Source organism: Littorina saxatilis, linkage group LG15, assembly GCF_037325665.1.
Source record: "Littorina saxatilis isolate snail1 linkage group LG15, US_GU_Lsax_2.0, whole genome shotgun sequence".
In the NCBI taxonomy this organism is placed as follows: Eukaryota; Metazoa; Mollusca; class Gastropoda; order Littorinimorpha; family Littorinidae; genus Littorina; species Littorina saxatilis.
Genome location: NC_090259.1, coordinates 8,809,468 through 8,823,577, shown reverse-complemented (window position 1 = coordinate 8,823,577; position 14,110 = coordinate 8,809,468). Strand labels below are relative to the sequence as shown.

The 14,110-nt window shown below is 43.8% G+C and overlaps 1 protein-coding gene across 1 annotated transcript in view; it reads left to right on the top strand.

Annotated features, from left to right (window-relative positions):
* LOC138948455 (substance-P receptor-like) overlaps window positions 1–11,952 on the top strand; it is a 79,970-nt gene extending 68,018 nt beyond the window's left edge. Inside the window, exons 2-4 of the mRNA XM_070320004.1 lie at window positions 3,340–3,440; window positions 3,752–3,842; window positions 10,953–11,952. Coding sequence (XP_070176105.1) covers window positions 3,340–3,440; window positions 3,752–3,842; window positions 10,953–11,198 — 438 coding nt within the window. The 3' untranslated portion in view covers window positions 11,199–11,952. The remainder of the gene's footprint in view (window positions 1–3,339; window positions 3,441–3,751; window positions 3,843–10,952) is intronic.
* Window positions 11,953–14,110: the final 2,158 nt, after the last annotated feature.

Here is a 14,110-nt window from a genome sequence, read left to right as displayed (position 1 = left end):
TGAGCACAGCTCCTAATGGCATAATAGCTGGAGGGCAGTGGGACACTTTAGCGGCTTTATGGAATCGTCCCATGCCTGCAGGGTCCCGTGCTGATGGCCGCTCGCTGCGAATTGTCCCCCATTCCCTTCCCCCCTTGGGGCCATCCTGACACTGTTGCCCTGCGCTCTGCACCCACAATAATGAACACTATTTATTCCTTTTCCTTTCCTTTCCCTTTAACCCTATAGCTAAACCTCGCCCACGCTTTTCGCCTTGGTTGCTTCCGACAGACCTACATTCTGCATTGTCGGAGTGCACCTCTCCGCCTGTCAATCAAAGAACACGCGTGACCTCGCTGCAGCCAATCACTAACCTCGCTTTATGAATATTAATAAGAGTTGAAATGTTCTCTCAAACATTGTCACACGATGAACTATGCTAAACATTCATGTCCACTGCGTTGGTTTACACAAAACGATATTCAATTTGAATATCGTGACAAATACAAGATCTGGAACTGCATTGCTTTGTAGTGTTCTGGAGCGAGAACATAAGAGCAACCGATTCTGACAATCTAAGAGCAACTGATCTGGAGGGGACCATAACGTGAAACCGCCTTTGAGTGCATGACCCACTTGTTACACCCCCGGAAAAGGGGTGTGTATAGGTTTCACTCGATGTGTTTGTGTTCGCATATAGATCTCAAGAATGAACGGACCGATCGTCACCAAACTTGGTGAACAGGTTCTATACATTCCTGAGACGGTCCTTACAAAAATTGGGACCAGCCAAACACACGGTTAGGGAGTTATTGGTGGATTAAAATTATACAAGGCCTGGTATAGACGGACACCCCCGTTGGTCAAAGGGAAATAACCATTCTCACTGCCACCAACTGAGAAGGTTATTTCCCTTTGACGGGGGTGTAGTTCCTATCGGAGGAATTTCTTGTTTCTTCGTGTTTTACTGTGACCGTACAAGTTTTGAATAAGCAGATTATCATGGCGCTTGTGTGATGTCTTCTTGGAGCCATAGGCTGAAAGCAAAGTCCTCTTCAACTGAAAATATTTAGAGAGATTTTTCAAAAAGCAATTCATGCCAAAAAAGCTTTGAATTGTAAAGATAATGGACTCTTTAATTTACGCCAAAATATGAATTATACCAAACTTAGCTGCATATATATGCTATTTTAAATTGAAATTAGGTACTCGATGTCTATCAACTTATATACGCAGGCGAATCTATTGTTTTCAGTTCATGTCAAGTCAGATCAGTAGACACCATTTTAATCTTTAAAGGCTTAGAAGTAAACGCACTCTTGCGTTCGCACGCCGCGCGCGCGCACACACACACACACACACACACACACACACACACACACACACATACACACATACACGCACACACACATACGCACGCACGCACGCACGAACGCACGCACGCGCGCGCACACACACACACACACACACACACACACACACACACACACACACACACACACACACACACACACACACACACACACAGAGATAAAAATAAGCAAGCAATCAAACTATTATCTCCGATGTCTTCGCAGAAGTTGCTATAAAAATTTGAATGCATTTTCCAAAACAAGGAGTTCTTCTTTATTATGATTGATAAATAAAAATCTATTTTGAGTTTAAAAACGGCTTCCATTTCTGTGGATGCAAAATATGATTGAAAAGGTGTTGTGGGTAGAGTTGGAGCCTGTTCCATTTAAGAAAATGAGAAGTGGGAATACTTGTCATCTCGGGATCACGCGTAAAACACCGCAGGCGTGTTCTGAATTGCAAAGACATTACTTTGTTATGTGTGTGTACGTGTGTGTGTGTGTGTGTGTGTGTGTGTGTGTGTGTGTGTGTGTGTGCTATTTCTATTTTGTTTTTAAGAACAACGGTTCATGCAGTGCTGTTCTGATTTTGTGCTTTTTTCTTGCGACACAGTTTTTGCTTGATGTCGTTTGGTGCGAACTTCTGCACTGTGGGTGTGGAAGTGTTGCGTGCTGATAGGAGGCGTTTCAGAGTCATCTCCCTTGTCAATGCTGTCATTGTTATGATCTTTCACTGTAGAGTTTTATAATTACATTTTAATGTAAGTGATAAGAAAATAAATGCGGCATGACTGTGCCTCGCTGTCAGTTCGCTGGTGCGTGCTCGTTTCCTCCCGAAAGTTAATTAAAAAAAAAATGAACTGCACTTAACTGTTTTTGTGTTTCAGGCGATGAAAAAGGTGATTATCGTGGTGTCTACCGATCTGACATGACCCAACTGAAAATAAACTGAAAATGAAGTGTTTTGTTTTTCACCTGGTGAAGATGATTATTATAGCGGTGTCTAATGAACTGAATTGTCATGAACTCAAATGAATTTTTGTGTGTGTTTCTACTGATCTGACTTGACCCAACTGAAAATAAACTGAAAATGAAGTGTTTTGTTTTTCAGCTGGTGAAGAGGAGTATTATAGCGGAGGATTATAAACTGAGGAGTATTATAGAGGAGTATTATAAACTGAATTGTCATGAACTTAAATTAATTGTGTGTTCGTTTCACGTGGTTCATATGATAATGATTATAGCTGTGTCTAATGAACTCAATTGACCTGAACTGAGAGTGAGGTGAACTGGATATAAACAGAAGTGAAAATGTTTTTGTGTTTCAGATGGTGCCAATTTAAGTTGTATGTCTAATGAACTGAACTGACCTGAACTGAAAAAGTATTCAAATCAAAATGAGTTGAACTGAAAATGAACTGAGATTAAACAGTTTTATTGGTTGCAGGTCGTGAAGATGATGATTATAGCGGTGTGTCTCTTCGTTCATTGCTGTTACCACTGCACACAAATAACTTCATGAAAGTGAACTGAACTAAACTGTTTGTGTGTTTTCAGGTGGTGAGGGTTATGATTACAGTGATGTTTATAATGAACTGAATTCATTCCTGAACTGAAAATAAACTTAACTGATTATTTTCTTTTGTTTCAGCTGATGAAGATGATGATTATATGTGACCCTCCACCACGGAATGAGTCACATGTCACCTTTGCATGATTTTCATATTTTTACATTTTTCCAACGAGTTTTTTATGCTCTATCCAGTGGTGAAAACCGTTTTAGAAAAGAGCGAAAACTGTTTGAGTTATAAGCCTGTGACTAAGGTGACCCTCACACTGTTACTAGACACTCCCCGGACTTATATTAAGCCTAGCGCAGAACCGCGCAAGGTGACATGCGACTCATTTCGTGGTGGAGGGTCACATATTATGGTGTGCATGTTCAATTGGATTGTGTGAAGTGAACTGAAGTGAAAGTGAACTGAAGTGTACTGTGTGTGTGTTTCAGGTGGTGAAGATGATGATCATAGTGGTGTGTCTCTTCGTGCTGTGCTGGCTACCCCTGCAGACCTATAACTTCCTGTCTGTAGTCAATGAGAACATCAACATGTAAGTGGTTTGTGTGTGTGTGTGTGTGTGTGTGTGTGTGTGTGTGTGTGTGTGTGTGTGTGTGTGTGTGTGTGTGTGATAGAGAGAGGGAGGGTGTGTTTGTGCGCGCGCGCGTGTGTGTGTGTGTGTGTGTGTGTGTGTGTGTGTGTGTGTGTGTTTGCACCTATGTGTGTGTATGTGTGTCTGTGCATCCGTGCGTGCGTGCTTGCGTGCGTGTGTGTGTACATGCGTAAACAGTATTTATTTTCTTTGTTCGCAACATGTTCAAAAGCAATTCCTCCTTCAAGGTGACCCTTTGCCTCGGTGTGCAGGTACAAATATATCAACATCATCTGGTTTTGTTCCAACTGGCTCGCCATGAGCAACTCCTGCTACAATCCCTTCATCTATGGCATCCTCAACGTGAGTATGCATACCTTCTTCTTCTTCTTCTGCGTTCGTGGGCTGAAACTCCCACGTACACTCGTGATTTTTGCACGAGTGGAATTTTACGTGTATGACCGTTTTTTACCCCGCCATTTAGGCAGCCATACGCCGTTTTCGGAGGAAGCATGCTGCGTATTTTCGTGTTTCTATAACCCACCGAACTCTGACATGGATTACAGGATCTTTTTCGTGCGCACTTGGTCTTGTGCTTGCGTGTACACACGGGGGTGTTCGGACACCGAGGAGAGTCTGCACACAAAGTTCACTCTGAGAAATAAATCTCTCGCCGAACGTGGGGACGAACTCACGCTGACAGCGGCCAACTGGATACAAATCCAGCGCGCTACCGACTGAGCTACATCCCCGCCCCTTGTATGCATACCGATCAGTCTTCTGAAGGGTTTGGGTTTGAGATTCAAAAACAGATGAACTGATGCTTGTTTCAAAATCCAATATAATAAAAGGAGTCCAGTCAAGCGAAATCAAAACATTTAGCCAATCTGTCGGCCTGAACAAAGTTTAGACAAGGAAGGTTACATATAGCACTGCTCGTTCTGTGGGGGAGGGGAGGACAAAAGAATATCTTACCCATAAATCTATTGTCATTCCGTGTGTTCTAAACAACGAAATTTCATGGATCAAAAACTATAGCTAATGAGTTTACTTTCTTGTACATGAGAAGTGAGCATAGAGGGCGGGGCGTGTGTGTGTGTGGAGGTGGGGAGGGGGGATGGCCGGGGGTAGGGGGGGGGGGGGGTCGGGTGAGCTGAGAGAAATGTAGGGAATATGCTGTTCGTATCTGAGTAGAAATTCCACCCAACGAAGTCAATTTACATAATCTCCAGGAATTCGATTTCGGTTCCAACCGTTCTATGCATGCAGACAGTGAACGATTAGAATGTCATTAATCGTGGATGCTTATCGAGCACAGAATCGAGTAAATCTTGAATGTTTATCGGACATACTTCTGTTAAGTGACCAACTCGTGAAACTTCGACGGTTACCATCAATAATTTTCCCTAGGCCACGTCGTAAAAAAGCAGCAACATGTCAATAACGTCAAGTACCTTAAAGCGACCGTCCTTCCTATTAAAGGATCGTGTTTGTCCCTCAGATAATCCCACGCTTTTACATGGCATAAAAGCAGCTTCCACTTGCACACACACCAAGAATTAACAGCCTGGTGAAATCCTGTGCAGAATGGGAATTTTTGAGGAATTATTTTTTCACTCACGACTGGTGTCAATCCCGGAAATTTCGTTTATCAAAATAGAAAAAATCACCCTCTGTGAAAGAAGCAGTCACGGTGTTGATGTGTTGGTCAGTGTCAGGGTAGAGGGATGGTCTTACCCCATGTTTTCCGATCCGTTTTTTTAACGCGAACTGTGTGTCTGTATTGAATAACACAAACAACAATTTGGACTCAATTGCTACCACCAGTATTTCCCGCAATTACTTTGATTTGAAGTTGTAGGACAGGATTTTGGGAAACGTTCGAATTACGGTTCAAATATACTATACTTGTCAGATACGTTACCCTCCGAATGCAGAACATGTTCTTTGCCTTCGTGTATGCCTGAAGACAAATAAAGTCAACAACAACCAGAGCGATTAATGCAAAAGTTTTAAAAAGAAATTGTTCTGTTTTTTGTTTTTTTTATCGAAACGACCTTTCCTTTTCTCTTAAAAATAGATTGCTTCTTGTGTAAGCGATTCTGTTCATCGTCGCAGGGCTGGCTGCGTTCTATGCAGAGCAGACATATGTTAGGCCAAAAAAAAAAAAGGTCTGTTTACGGTAACCCGACCGACCCTAGTTTTTAGGCCCGACCCTAATCTTTTTTTTGGATCGTCTGAAAAAAAAAACGCATCCAAAATAGAGCTGTTTGCGCTCAAACAGCAGACGACAGAAGGGAGGTAAGCTCAAAGTACTGTTTATAGTTATGTTGGGCAAAAACAGGGATTGATGAGAAGAAATGAACTGTGAAACATCATAGAGAGGGGAGAAAAAAAATGGAAAAAAAAAATTAAAAATAAAAAATAAATAAAAAAGCCGACCTACCGACCCTATTTTTTCACCCTATGTTACCGTACACAGACCTTTTTTTGGCCTTATGAATAAACGCGGTAACTGACATTAGCGTACAGGGCTCCCCTCGGACGTTCAACCTAGTGGGTCCCGGGACCCATAACTGTTTGTAACTTTTTCTTTCTTTTATTTTTTCTCTGTAGATCCTCCTGTTTTGATTTAGTTCCCCATACCCCCTCCTACATTTTGTTCTTCTGGTTAATAATTGTGTTGTCCACCATCATGAAAACTTGTGTAACTTAGCATTGTTATGATCACGTCAAATAAGCATTTGCTTGAGTTCGTGTCCTAGCTGCATTTTTGTCAATTGTTTGTTTGTTTGCTTAACGCCCAGCCGACCACGAAGGGCCATATCAGGGCGGTGCTGCTTTGACATATAACGTGCGCCACACACAAGACAGAAGTCGCAGCACAGGCTTCATGTCTCACCCAGTCACATTATTCTGACACCGGACCAACCAGTCCTAGCACTAACCCCATAATGCCAGACGCCAGGCGGAGCAGCCACTAGATTGCCAATTTTAAAGTCTTAGGTATGACCCGGCCGGGGTTCGAACCCACGACCTCCCGATCACGGGGCGGACGCCTTACCACTAGGCCAACCGTGCCGGTGTCAATCGTTTCATGTCATGTATTTTGTGTCAATCGTTTCATGTCATGTATTTTGTGTCAATTGTTTCATGTCATGTATTTTGTGTCAATTGTTTCATGTCATGTATTTTGTGTCAATTGTTTCATGTCATGTATTTTGTGTCAATTGTTTCATGTCATGTATTTTGTGTCAATTGTTTCATGTCATGTATTTTGTGTCAATTGTTTCATGTCATGTATTTTGTGTCAATTGTTTCATGTCATGTATTTTGTGTCAATTGTTTCATGTCATGTATTTTGTGTCAATTGTTTCATGTCATGTATTTTGTGTCAATTGTTTCATGTCATGTATTTTGTGTCAATTGTTTCATGTCATGTATTTTGTGTCAATTGTTTCATGTCATGTATTTTGTGTCAATTGTTTCATGTCATGTATTTTGTGTCAATTGTTTCATGTCATGTATTTTGTGTCAATTATTTCATGTCATGTATTTTGTGTCAATTGTTTCATGTCATGTATTTTGTGTCAATTGTTTCATGTCATGTATTGTGAATAAAATTGTGTTTAAACCAACTGTATGTGGGTCCTAAGACCCCTCAGTGTATCGTCTGGGGTCCTAAGACCCCTCAGTGTATCGTCTGGGGTCCTAAGACCCCTCAGTGTATCGTCTGGGGTCCTAAGACCCCTCAGTGTATCGTCTGGGGTCCGAAGACTAGGAGGTTTAAATGCTTGCGCCGGAGGGCACTCCACTCGCAGTCGGTCATGGTCCCTAGAGCGCTCATGTCAATGTAATGCCGACCATTGTTTTCTGAACCCTTTATAAAAACATTATAGTCATATCGGTTAGATGAACTCCATTAAGTGCGTCTCTGCAGATCAGAGTCATCATTTCCTGAAAAAAACAATGCCGACGGAACGCATTATAAAGGATACGTAGTGCGTCCTGGGACCCGCTCTTTTCGCGTTTGGTACCGTGAATTTCTAGCACGCCTTTTCGGCTTCTAGTGCGTAAAGGCTCTAGGGACGCACAGTTTGGGAAGCCCTTGGGCTGTGGTGCACGAAGCGAGACTGGGTTCCACCCAACTGGGTGGGAACAAGCTGCGGGGTCTGATTGGTTGAAATTATGACAAATGTCAAACGCACACAAAAACACATTCAATCAAACGCACACATAGACACACACGCTTGCACGCACTCACAAACACACGCATACACTCAAGCACACACACACACACACACACACACACACACACACACACACACACACACACACACACACACACACACTTATTGTAGTGAATGGCTTTTGCAAAAAGTTGCACGATGAGTGCTCAGAAAAAAATCGGGGGGCAATTGTCCTCCCATGGTGGGGGGCAGTTGTCCGGGGGAGGGGGGGGAACAATTGTCGGGGGAGGGGGGCAGTTGTCGGGGGGCAATTGTCCGGGGGGCAATTGTACAGGGGGCAATTAGCGTGCTACCATCCGACCCCGCGGCTGCGTACCATCCCTTTAGGTGGTACCCAGTTACGCTTCGTGCACCTCATCCCTGATGCCAATCAGAAGAAATCGTTCATATAAAAATCCAACTCTGCACAGATTGCTGTCACGCCGCTATCACGTGTCCAATTGAAAGGGTGCTGCTGTTCAATTACGAAAGCCTGTACGTTTCTGTCGTGGTGAACGTGATGGTATAAGTGGTACGGACAGTGCCTTTAAACTCTCGCTGACATTCTTAGGAAAGCTTCGGGAACTGGCGCTTTAAAGTGTACAGTCGGCAAGTTTTTTTCCGTAACAATCCGCTCCACATCCCCCCCCCCCCCCCCCCCCCCCCACCCCCCCCCCCCCCCCCCCCCCCCCCCGCCGACCCGTCATCATCATCCCCTGGAGTGTTGCAAAAGTTGTTAATCACCGCAAGCCTCTCTATCACAGACGAGTGTACTTAGCAAATGGAATTTGGCAGTTGCTTCTTACAGGGAGAGAGTGTCAGGTCAAATGTAATTACCGTTTTTGCCCATTCGGCTGATTGGCTATACTTCCGGGAGTGGGGTGTATGGTCCTATGGTTTTTTTTCTGGAGATGACCAAGTTAACATGTATATGTTGTCGAGTGTGTGTGTGTGCGAGTGTGTTGGTGTGTATGTGTGTGTGTGTGTGTGTGTGTGTGTCTCTCTCTCTCTCTCTCTCTCTCTCTCTCTCTCTCTCTCTCTCTCTCTCTCTCTCTCTCTCTCTCTCTCTCGCTGTGTAGAAAATGATACTTTCCAACAGCACGAATTCTGCCTTTGCAAAGGCTATATACACAAGTACTTGTGTAGATAGTGCTGGATGAAAAAATAGAAGCCCCCCCTCCACACACACACACACACACACACACACACACACACACACACACACACACACACACACACACCGTGCACCTCCCTCTCCGTCTCTTTTTATTTCCCCGTCCTTTTACTAATTAATCCCCCACCCCCAACCCTTCCCACTTACCCTACTTCCTTCCTTATTTCCATCCTTCCTTAATTGGTGTAAGCTGGTTCGTTACTGGAGTTCTTGCTTGCCTTCCTTCCTTCCTCCGTTCTTTCCTTCCTTTGGAATGGATTTATTTGTTTTCTTCATGCATTCATTGTGTTCGTATGTTAATTGATCGTGTGTTAGGCGGTATGTTACTTGATTCGCTAAGGTCATGACTTCCACTGTTCCGCTGGTCATTTATTGGTGACTTTCCACCCACCTTCGATCGTTCTTCTAAACGCAGGGGCGGATCCACGGGAGGTTTCCGGGGTTTCCGCCCCCCCCCCACCCCCTAGCCTAAACAATAAAATAAGACCCCTAAAAACTTTTTGCAGATGACACAACCATAACACCAATTTAAGTCGTTTATCAGAATCACTGCAAGAAATTTTAAACCAGTTGAGTGAATGGACTGACAAAAAAAACAAAAAGCATGATAATAACAACTAGGCAAAAACGCCAGAACATACCTCAATGTTTCACGATCTAACGGTTAATGATAAACTTGTTGAAAAAGTCGACCATCATAAAGTTTTGGGAGTGACCATTGATAACAACGTGTCTTGGTCACATCACATCGAACAACTGTCTAAACAAGTGTCCAAGAAGGTTTATCTATTATCTAGAATCAAGCACTTTCTGAATTTGGAAGCCAGGAAATTATTCTTTAATGCTCATATTCAGTCTGTTATTGATTACGCGTCTACCTTGTGGGACTCGGCAAGTGAAAATTCATTCAAACCACTAATTAGATTACATAAACGAGCGCTTAAAGTAGTCTTATTAAAGAAAACAACCCTATCTGAGTTAGACTACATGAACTTAGGCATTCTTCCTCTGAAGGCAAGGCTAAGTTATAATAAAGGTACCCTCATGCATAAAATTATTCATGGATGTGTACCTCAAACCATATTTTCCAAATTCACGCCAATTGATGAGACTGAACATGCCTCTGCCTAGGATTGACCTATTCAAATCTAGTTTAGTCTATTCAGGTAGCAGTCTCTGGAACACTCTTCCGACAATCCTACGGCAAACTAGCAGCGCAAACGTTTTTAAGACCAGATATACGTCTTATCTCATGAAGTCTAAATAAACATCTGTTGTCGCTAGAATGGTTGTTAAAACCAACAACCGATGCTTTTTAACAATGTATTATTATTTGGGCATGGCATTTACAGCTTCATGTCAAATGAACTTACATTTTTCATTTAAGCAATGTATTGTATGTAAATTGATGATATGTTCTTACTTTCATTTTATTATAATCATGTAGCAGTAGTTTTCTTTACTTGCTTATTCTTGAAAATGATGTGATCCGCCCCTGAAACGTTTTTGTTTCTTTGATTGTTTAAGGTGGGGGGTTTTTTTTAGAGAAAAAAATCGCTGGAAAGTGATATAACTTTATATGCACAGTATTAGTGGCTTGGCGGTTTTCAGGCGACTTCCGTCGTCTTTCGCTCGGAGGCACAGTAAAGCGAGCCAATGGAATAGCGCGTATACACTCTTCTTAAGAAAAAAAAACTTCCATTCAACACTGAAGGGGTTTCGAGTCGTCCGACGGTCGTTGGAAAATCCGGCGGACTTTTCACATGGCCAACTTTTGGGCGAAATTGCCTCGCTAACTTTTTGTTGTTGACTTTTCGCCGTCAGTAGAAGGGCTTTGCCATGAAGATCAGAGATATGAATTGTCACAGAATGAGTTTGCTAGTTTGTTTGTTTCTTTCCTTCTTTCTTTCTTTGTTCTCAAGTACGTGCTTCGATCTCTCTCTCTCTCTCTCTCTCTCTCTCTCTCTCTCTCTCTCTCTCTCTCTCTCTCTCTCTCTCTCTCTCTCTCTCTCTCTCTCTCCAACACACAAAAGTAACCATAACCAGAATACCCATTTGGTCCCATTGCAGGCCAAGTTCAAGCGGGAATTCCGCCAGCTGTTCTCCTTTCTCCCCTCGCGGTGTATGAGCAAGCCCCCAAAGGACTACTACTCGGATTACTACTCCGAAGACAGCCACCAACACCACGTGATGCGGCGGAACCACAACCAGTATCGGCACGCCGCTCTACGCTACAACTTCTGCCGAGACGAGGCTCGCAAGCTCTTTCCGCCCCGGGCCCCCGGCGGTGATCGAACCGAGACGTCTCAGATCTGACTAAGAATGAAAGGGAAACGGGTACAGCGTTCACCTGTGCCGGTTTCCTGATTTGGGCAGGATACTGGCCAGTTCCGCTATGGCAAGCGATTGACTGCATTCGACGTCCGGTCTGTGAAACTATTCCCAAACCGGTTTAGGCCCAGATCTCGTGAACGAATTTCGCAGAGTATAGATCTGACTGCCGCAAAGGGCAGTGAGTGTGCTTGCAAGCTGGCTTGGAAATGTTCTGGGTTTTTTTTTTTTTACCAGCAAGTGGAACGGGTATCTAAGGCCTGAAACATGTTCACTGTTTGGGCCGGAAGCACACAAAACCAGAATTCAAACATAGTATTGAACATGAAGGGTTAAATCAGGCAGCGAGATTCCGTACCGACTCGAAGAGGCTCAGCACAACCTGAGCTGGTTTGGGTGTGACAGAACTGTTCTGTTTGTGTTAATTAAATTGTCAAACTCGAGCCATGACTGATGCTAAGAATCAGCAATGACAAGGTCAGAGACTCAAACAGGTTCAACACGACCTAAGCTGGTTTGGGTTTGACGCAACTGTTCTGTTTGTGTTCATGACATTTTCAAACTGACTGATGCTAAGAATCAGCATGGACAAGCTCTGAGAGATCGCAGGAGTCAGAATATCCTGTTACTACCACACTCATAACCGTGACCTGTTACAGCATAACGCTACAGAAAACGACAGACCCCCTCTGTATGTGGGTTTCCCCCCCTGTATGTAGGGGTTCCCCCCTCTGTATGTGGGTCCCCCCCCCCTGTATGTAGGGGTTCCCCCCTCTGTATGGGGGGGGGTCCGCACTGCGCTCTGGGCTAGATTGCTTGTCAAGTTGCCATGTCGGTATCTGGCATAAGTTTTCCCGAAAGTGAAAGTCACCATACTGGCAGTTGTACCTCGGGTGTCAGTGTAAGAGTTTGCCAGAGAAAATCCCCTTCTTTGGGAAGTTCACACCGAACATTACTCGAAGTTCATAATCTGAAACGGATGTGATGATGCATTCGTAAGAAAAAAAGGATGGAACATGGACTACTGTTAGCAAGTGTCGGTAATCGACGAAATTGACTAACTCAGTTACTTGCTTAAAGGCGAACGACACCAATTAAACAAACCAAGCCGTCTCTTCCAAAGTATAACCTCTGACGTCAAACGCGAAACAAAGTTCGAGAGGACGTCATAATCCGAATAATGGCGTTAAAAATACAAGAAACCAAGCCATGCACAGTCTAGCGGTGACCCTGCAAGTGACTATTCCGTTAGGGATGTGTCTTGGTCACACTTTTTCCTTCTTCTTCTGCGTTCATGGGCTAACACTCCCACGTACACTTATGTTTTCGCACGAGTGGATTCTTACGTGTATGACCCCGCTATTTAGGCAGCCATACGACGCTTTCGGAGGAAGCATGCTGGCTATTTTCGTGTTTCTATAACCCACAGAACTCTGACATGGATTACAGGATCTTTTCCCTGCGCACTTGGTCTTGTGCTTGCGTGTACACACCAAAGGGGAATAGGCAGTCGCAGGTCTGCACATAAGTTGACCTGGCAGATCGGAAAAATCTCTACCCTGAACCCACGAGGCGGCAGCAGCCGGGATTTGAATTCACGACCTTCCGATTAGGAGGCCGATTTCTTACCACTACGCCACTGCACCCGTCAATTTTGGTCACTGACTTCACGTTGATTCCGGGACATCTTTCGTGTCAAGACTTCAGAAAATACTGCGCACACAGAGTTGAAGATGTATTTCAGAGGTACGGTCCAAATGTTAATCACAAGTGTTTCGGTAAGAAACACACATTCAAAAATGGGTTTATTTGATTTGAACACTATTTGGACATGACGTCACATGCCTACCATCAAAACTGGGTTTTTTGGCGGTATGATTCTCGTTGAACGGTCAAAACGGCGAACAAAACTGAGATATATATTTTCCTTCTTGTTTCTTTTTCTTTTTCTTTTTTTTACATCAGTGAGTTTATTTGGGGTATAGCTACACAGGGCATATTATGCATTTTGTCTCGAAACACTGCTGTTTAAGATGTTGGCCACACCTCTGAAAAAATGTCTTAACTTGTTGTGCCCAGTGTACGTTGAATTGACACAACGTTTACGTTACTTCACTATAATACAATCAGGTTAGTCGTTTTGACGTGACACAATCAGTGGAAAACATCACGAAGGACTGGAAGTTTTTTTGGTCGGTGTCGTATTTGATTAAGACAGAGTTATGTCTACTGTGGGTACGGCTGCTGATGCACTCGTCACAAAATAAAAGAGTTTGCGTTTTACACTGTACCTGGGTATGGGCGGGAAATGCGTGAGACAACTCTGTAGACATGACACACAGTCTTTTAGAGTACAGAGTTGTGCACCGGACTTGCTGTTTGGAACTGATGTTAGAAAATGCAAGTGTGTATGTTCTCAGGGCTCCCCACGGACGCCCCTCATAGTGCGTCCCGGGACCCCCACTTTTAAATGTTAGAGGTTCCATGGACCCCCACTGCAGTATTTTAGAGGGTCCATGGACCCCCACTGCAGTATTTTAGAGGGTCCCACGGGTCCAAAAGCCGAGAAGTCCCAGTGTACTTATAAAACGTTGTGGTCACGTATAGTGTAGGCCTACTGCTAAGTGTCGATTGCAGTCTGAAAATGATACCTATACGGTACGCACGATAAAGAAAATTTAGTGCGTCCTAGGACCCGCTCCTTTAAAATCTAGTGCGTCAAGGGACCCCTTCCATACATTATATTTCTAGTACGTGTTTTCGGCTTCTAGTGCGTATAGGACGCAGGGACGCGCGCTATGGGGAGCCCTGGTTCTGCACTGTGCCTGGGCATGGAAACACGCTCGAGACAATACGGTAGGCCCGCGCTACAGTCTGCGGAATACAGAACAAACAAA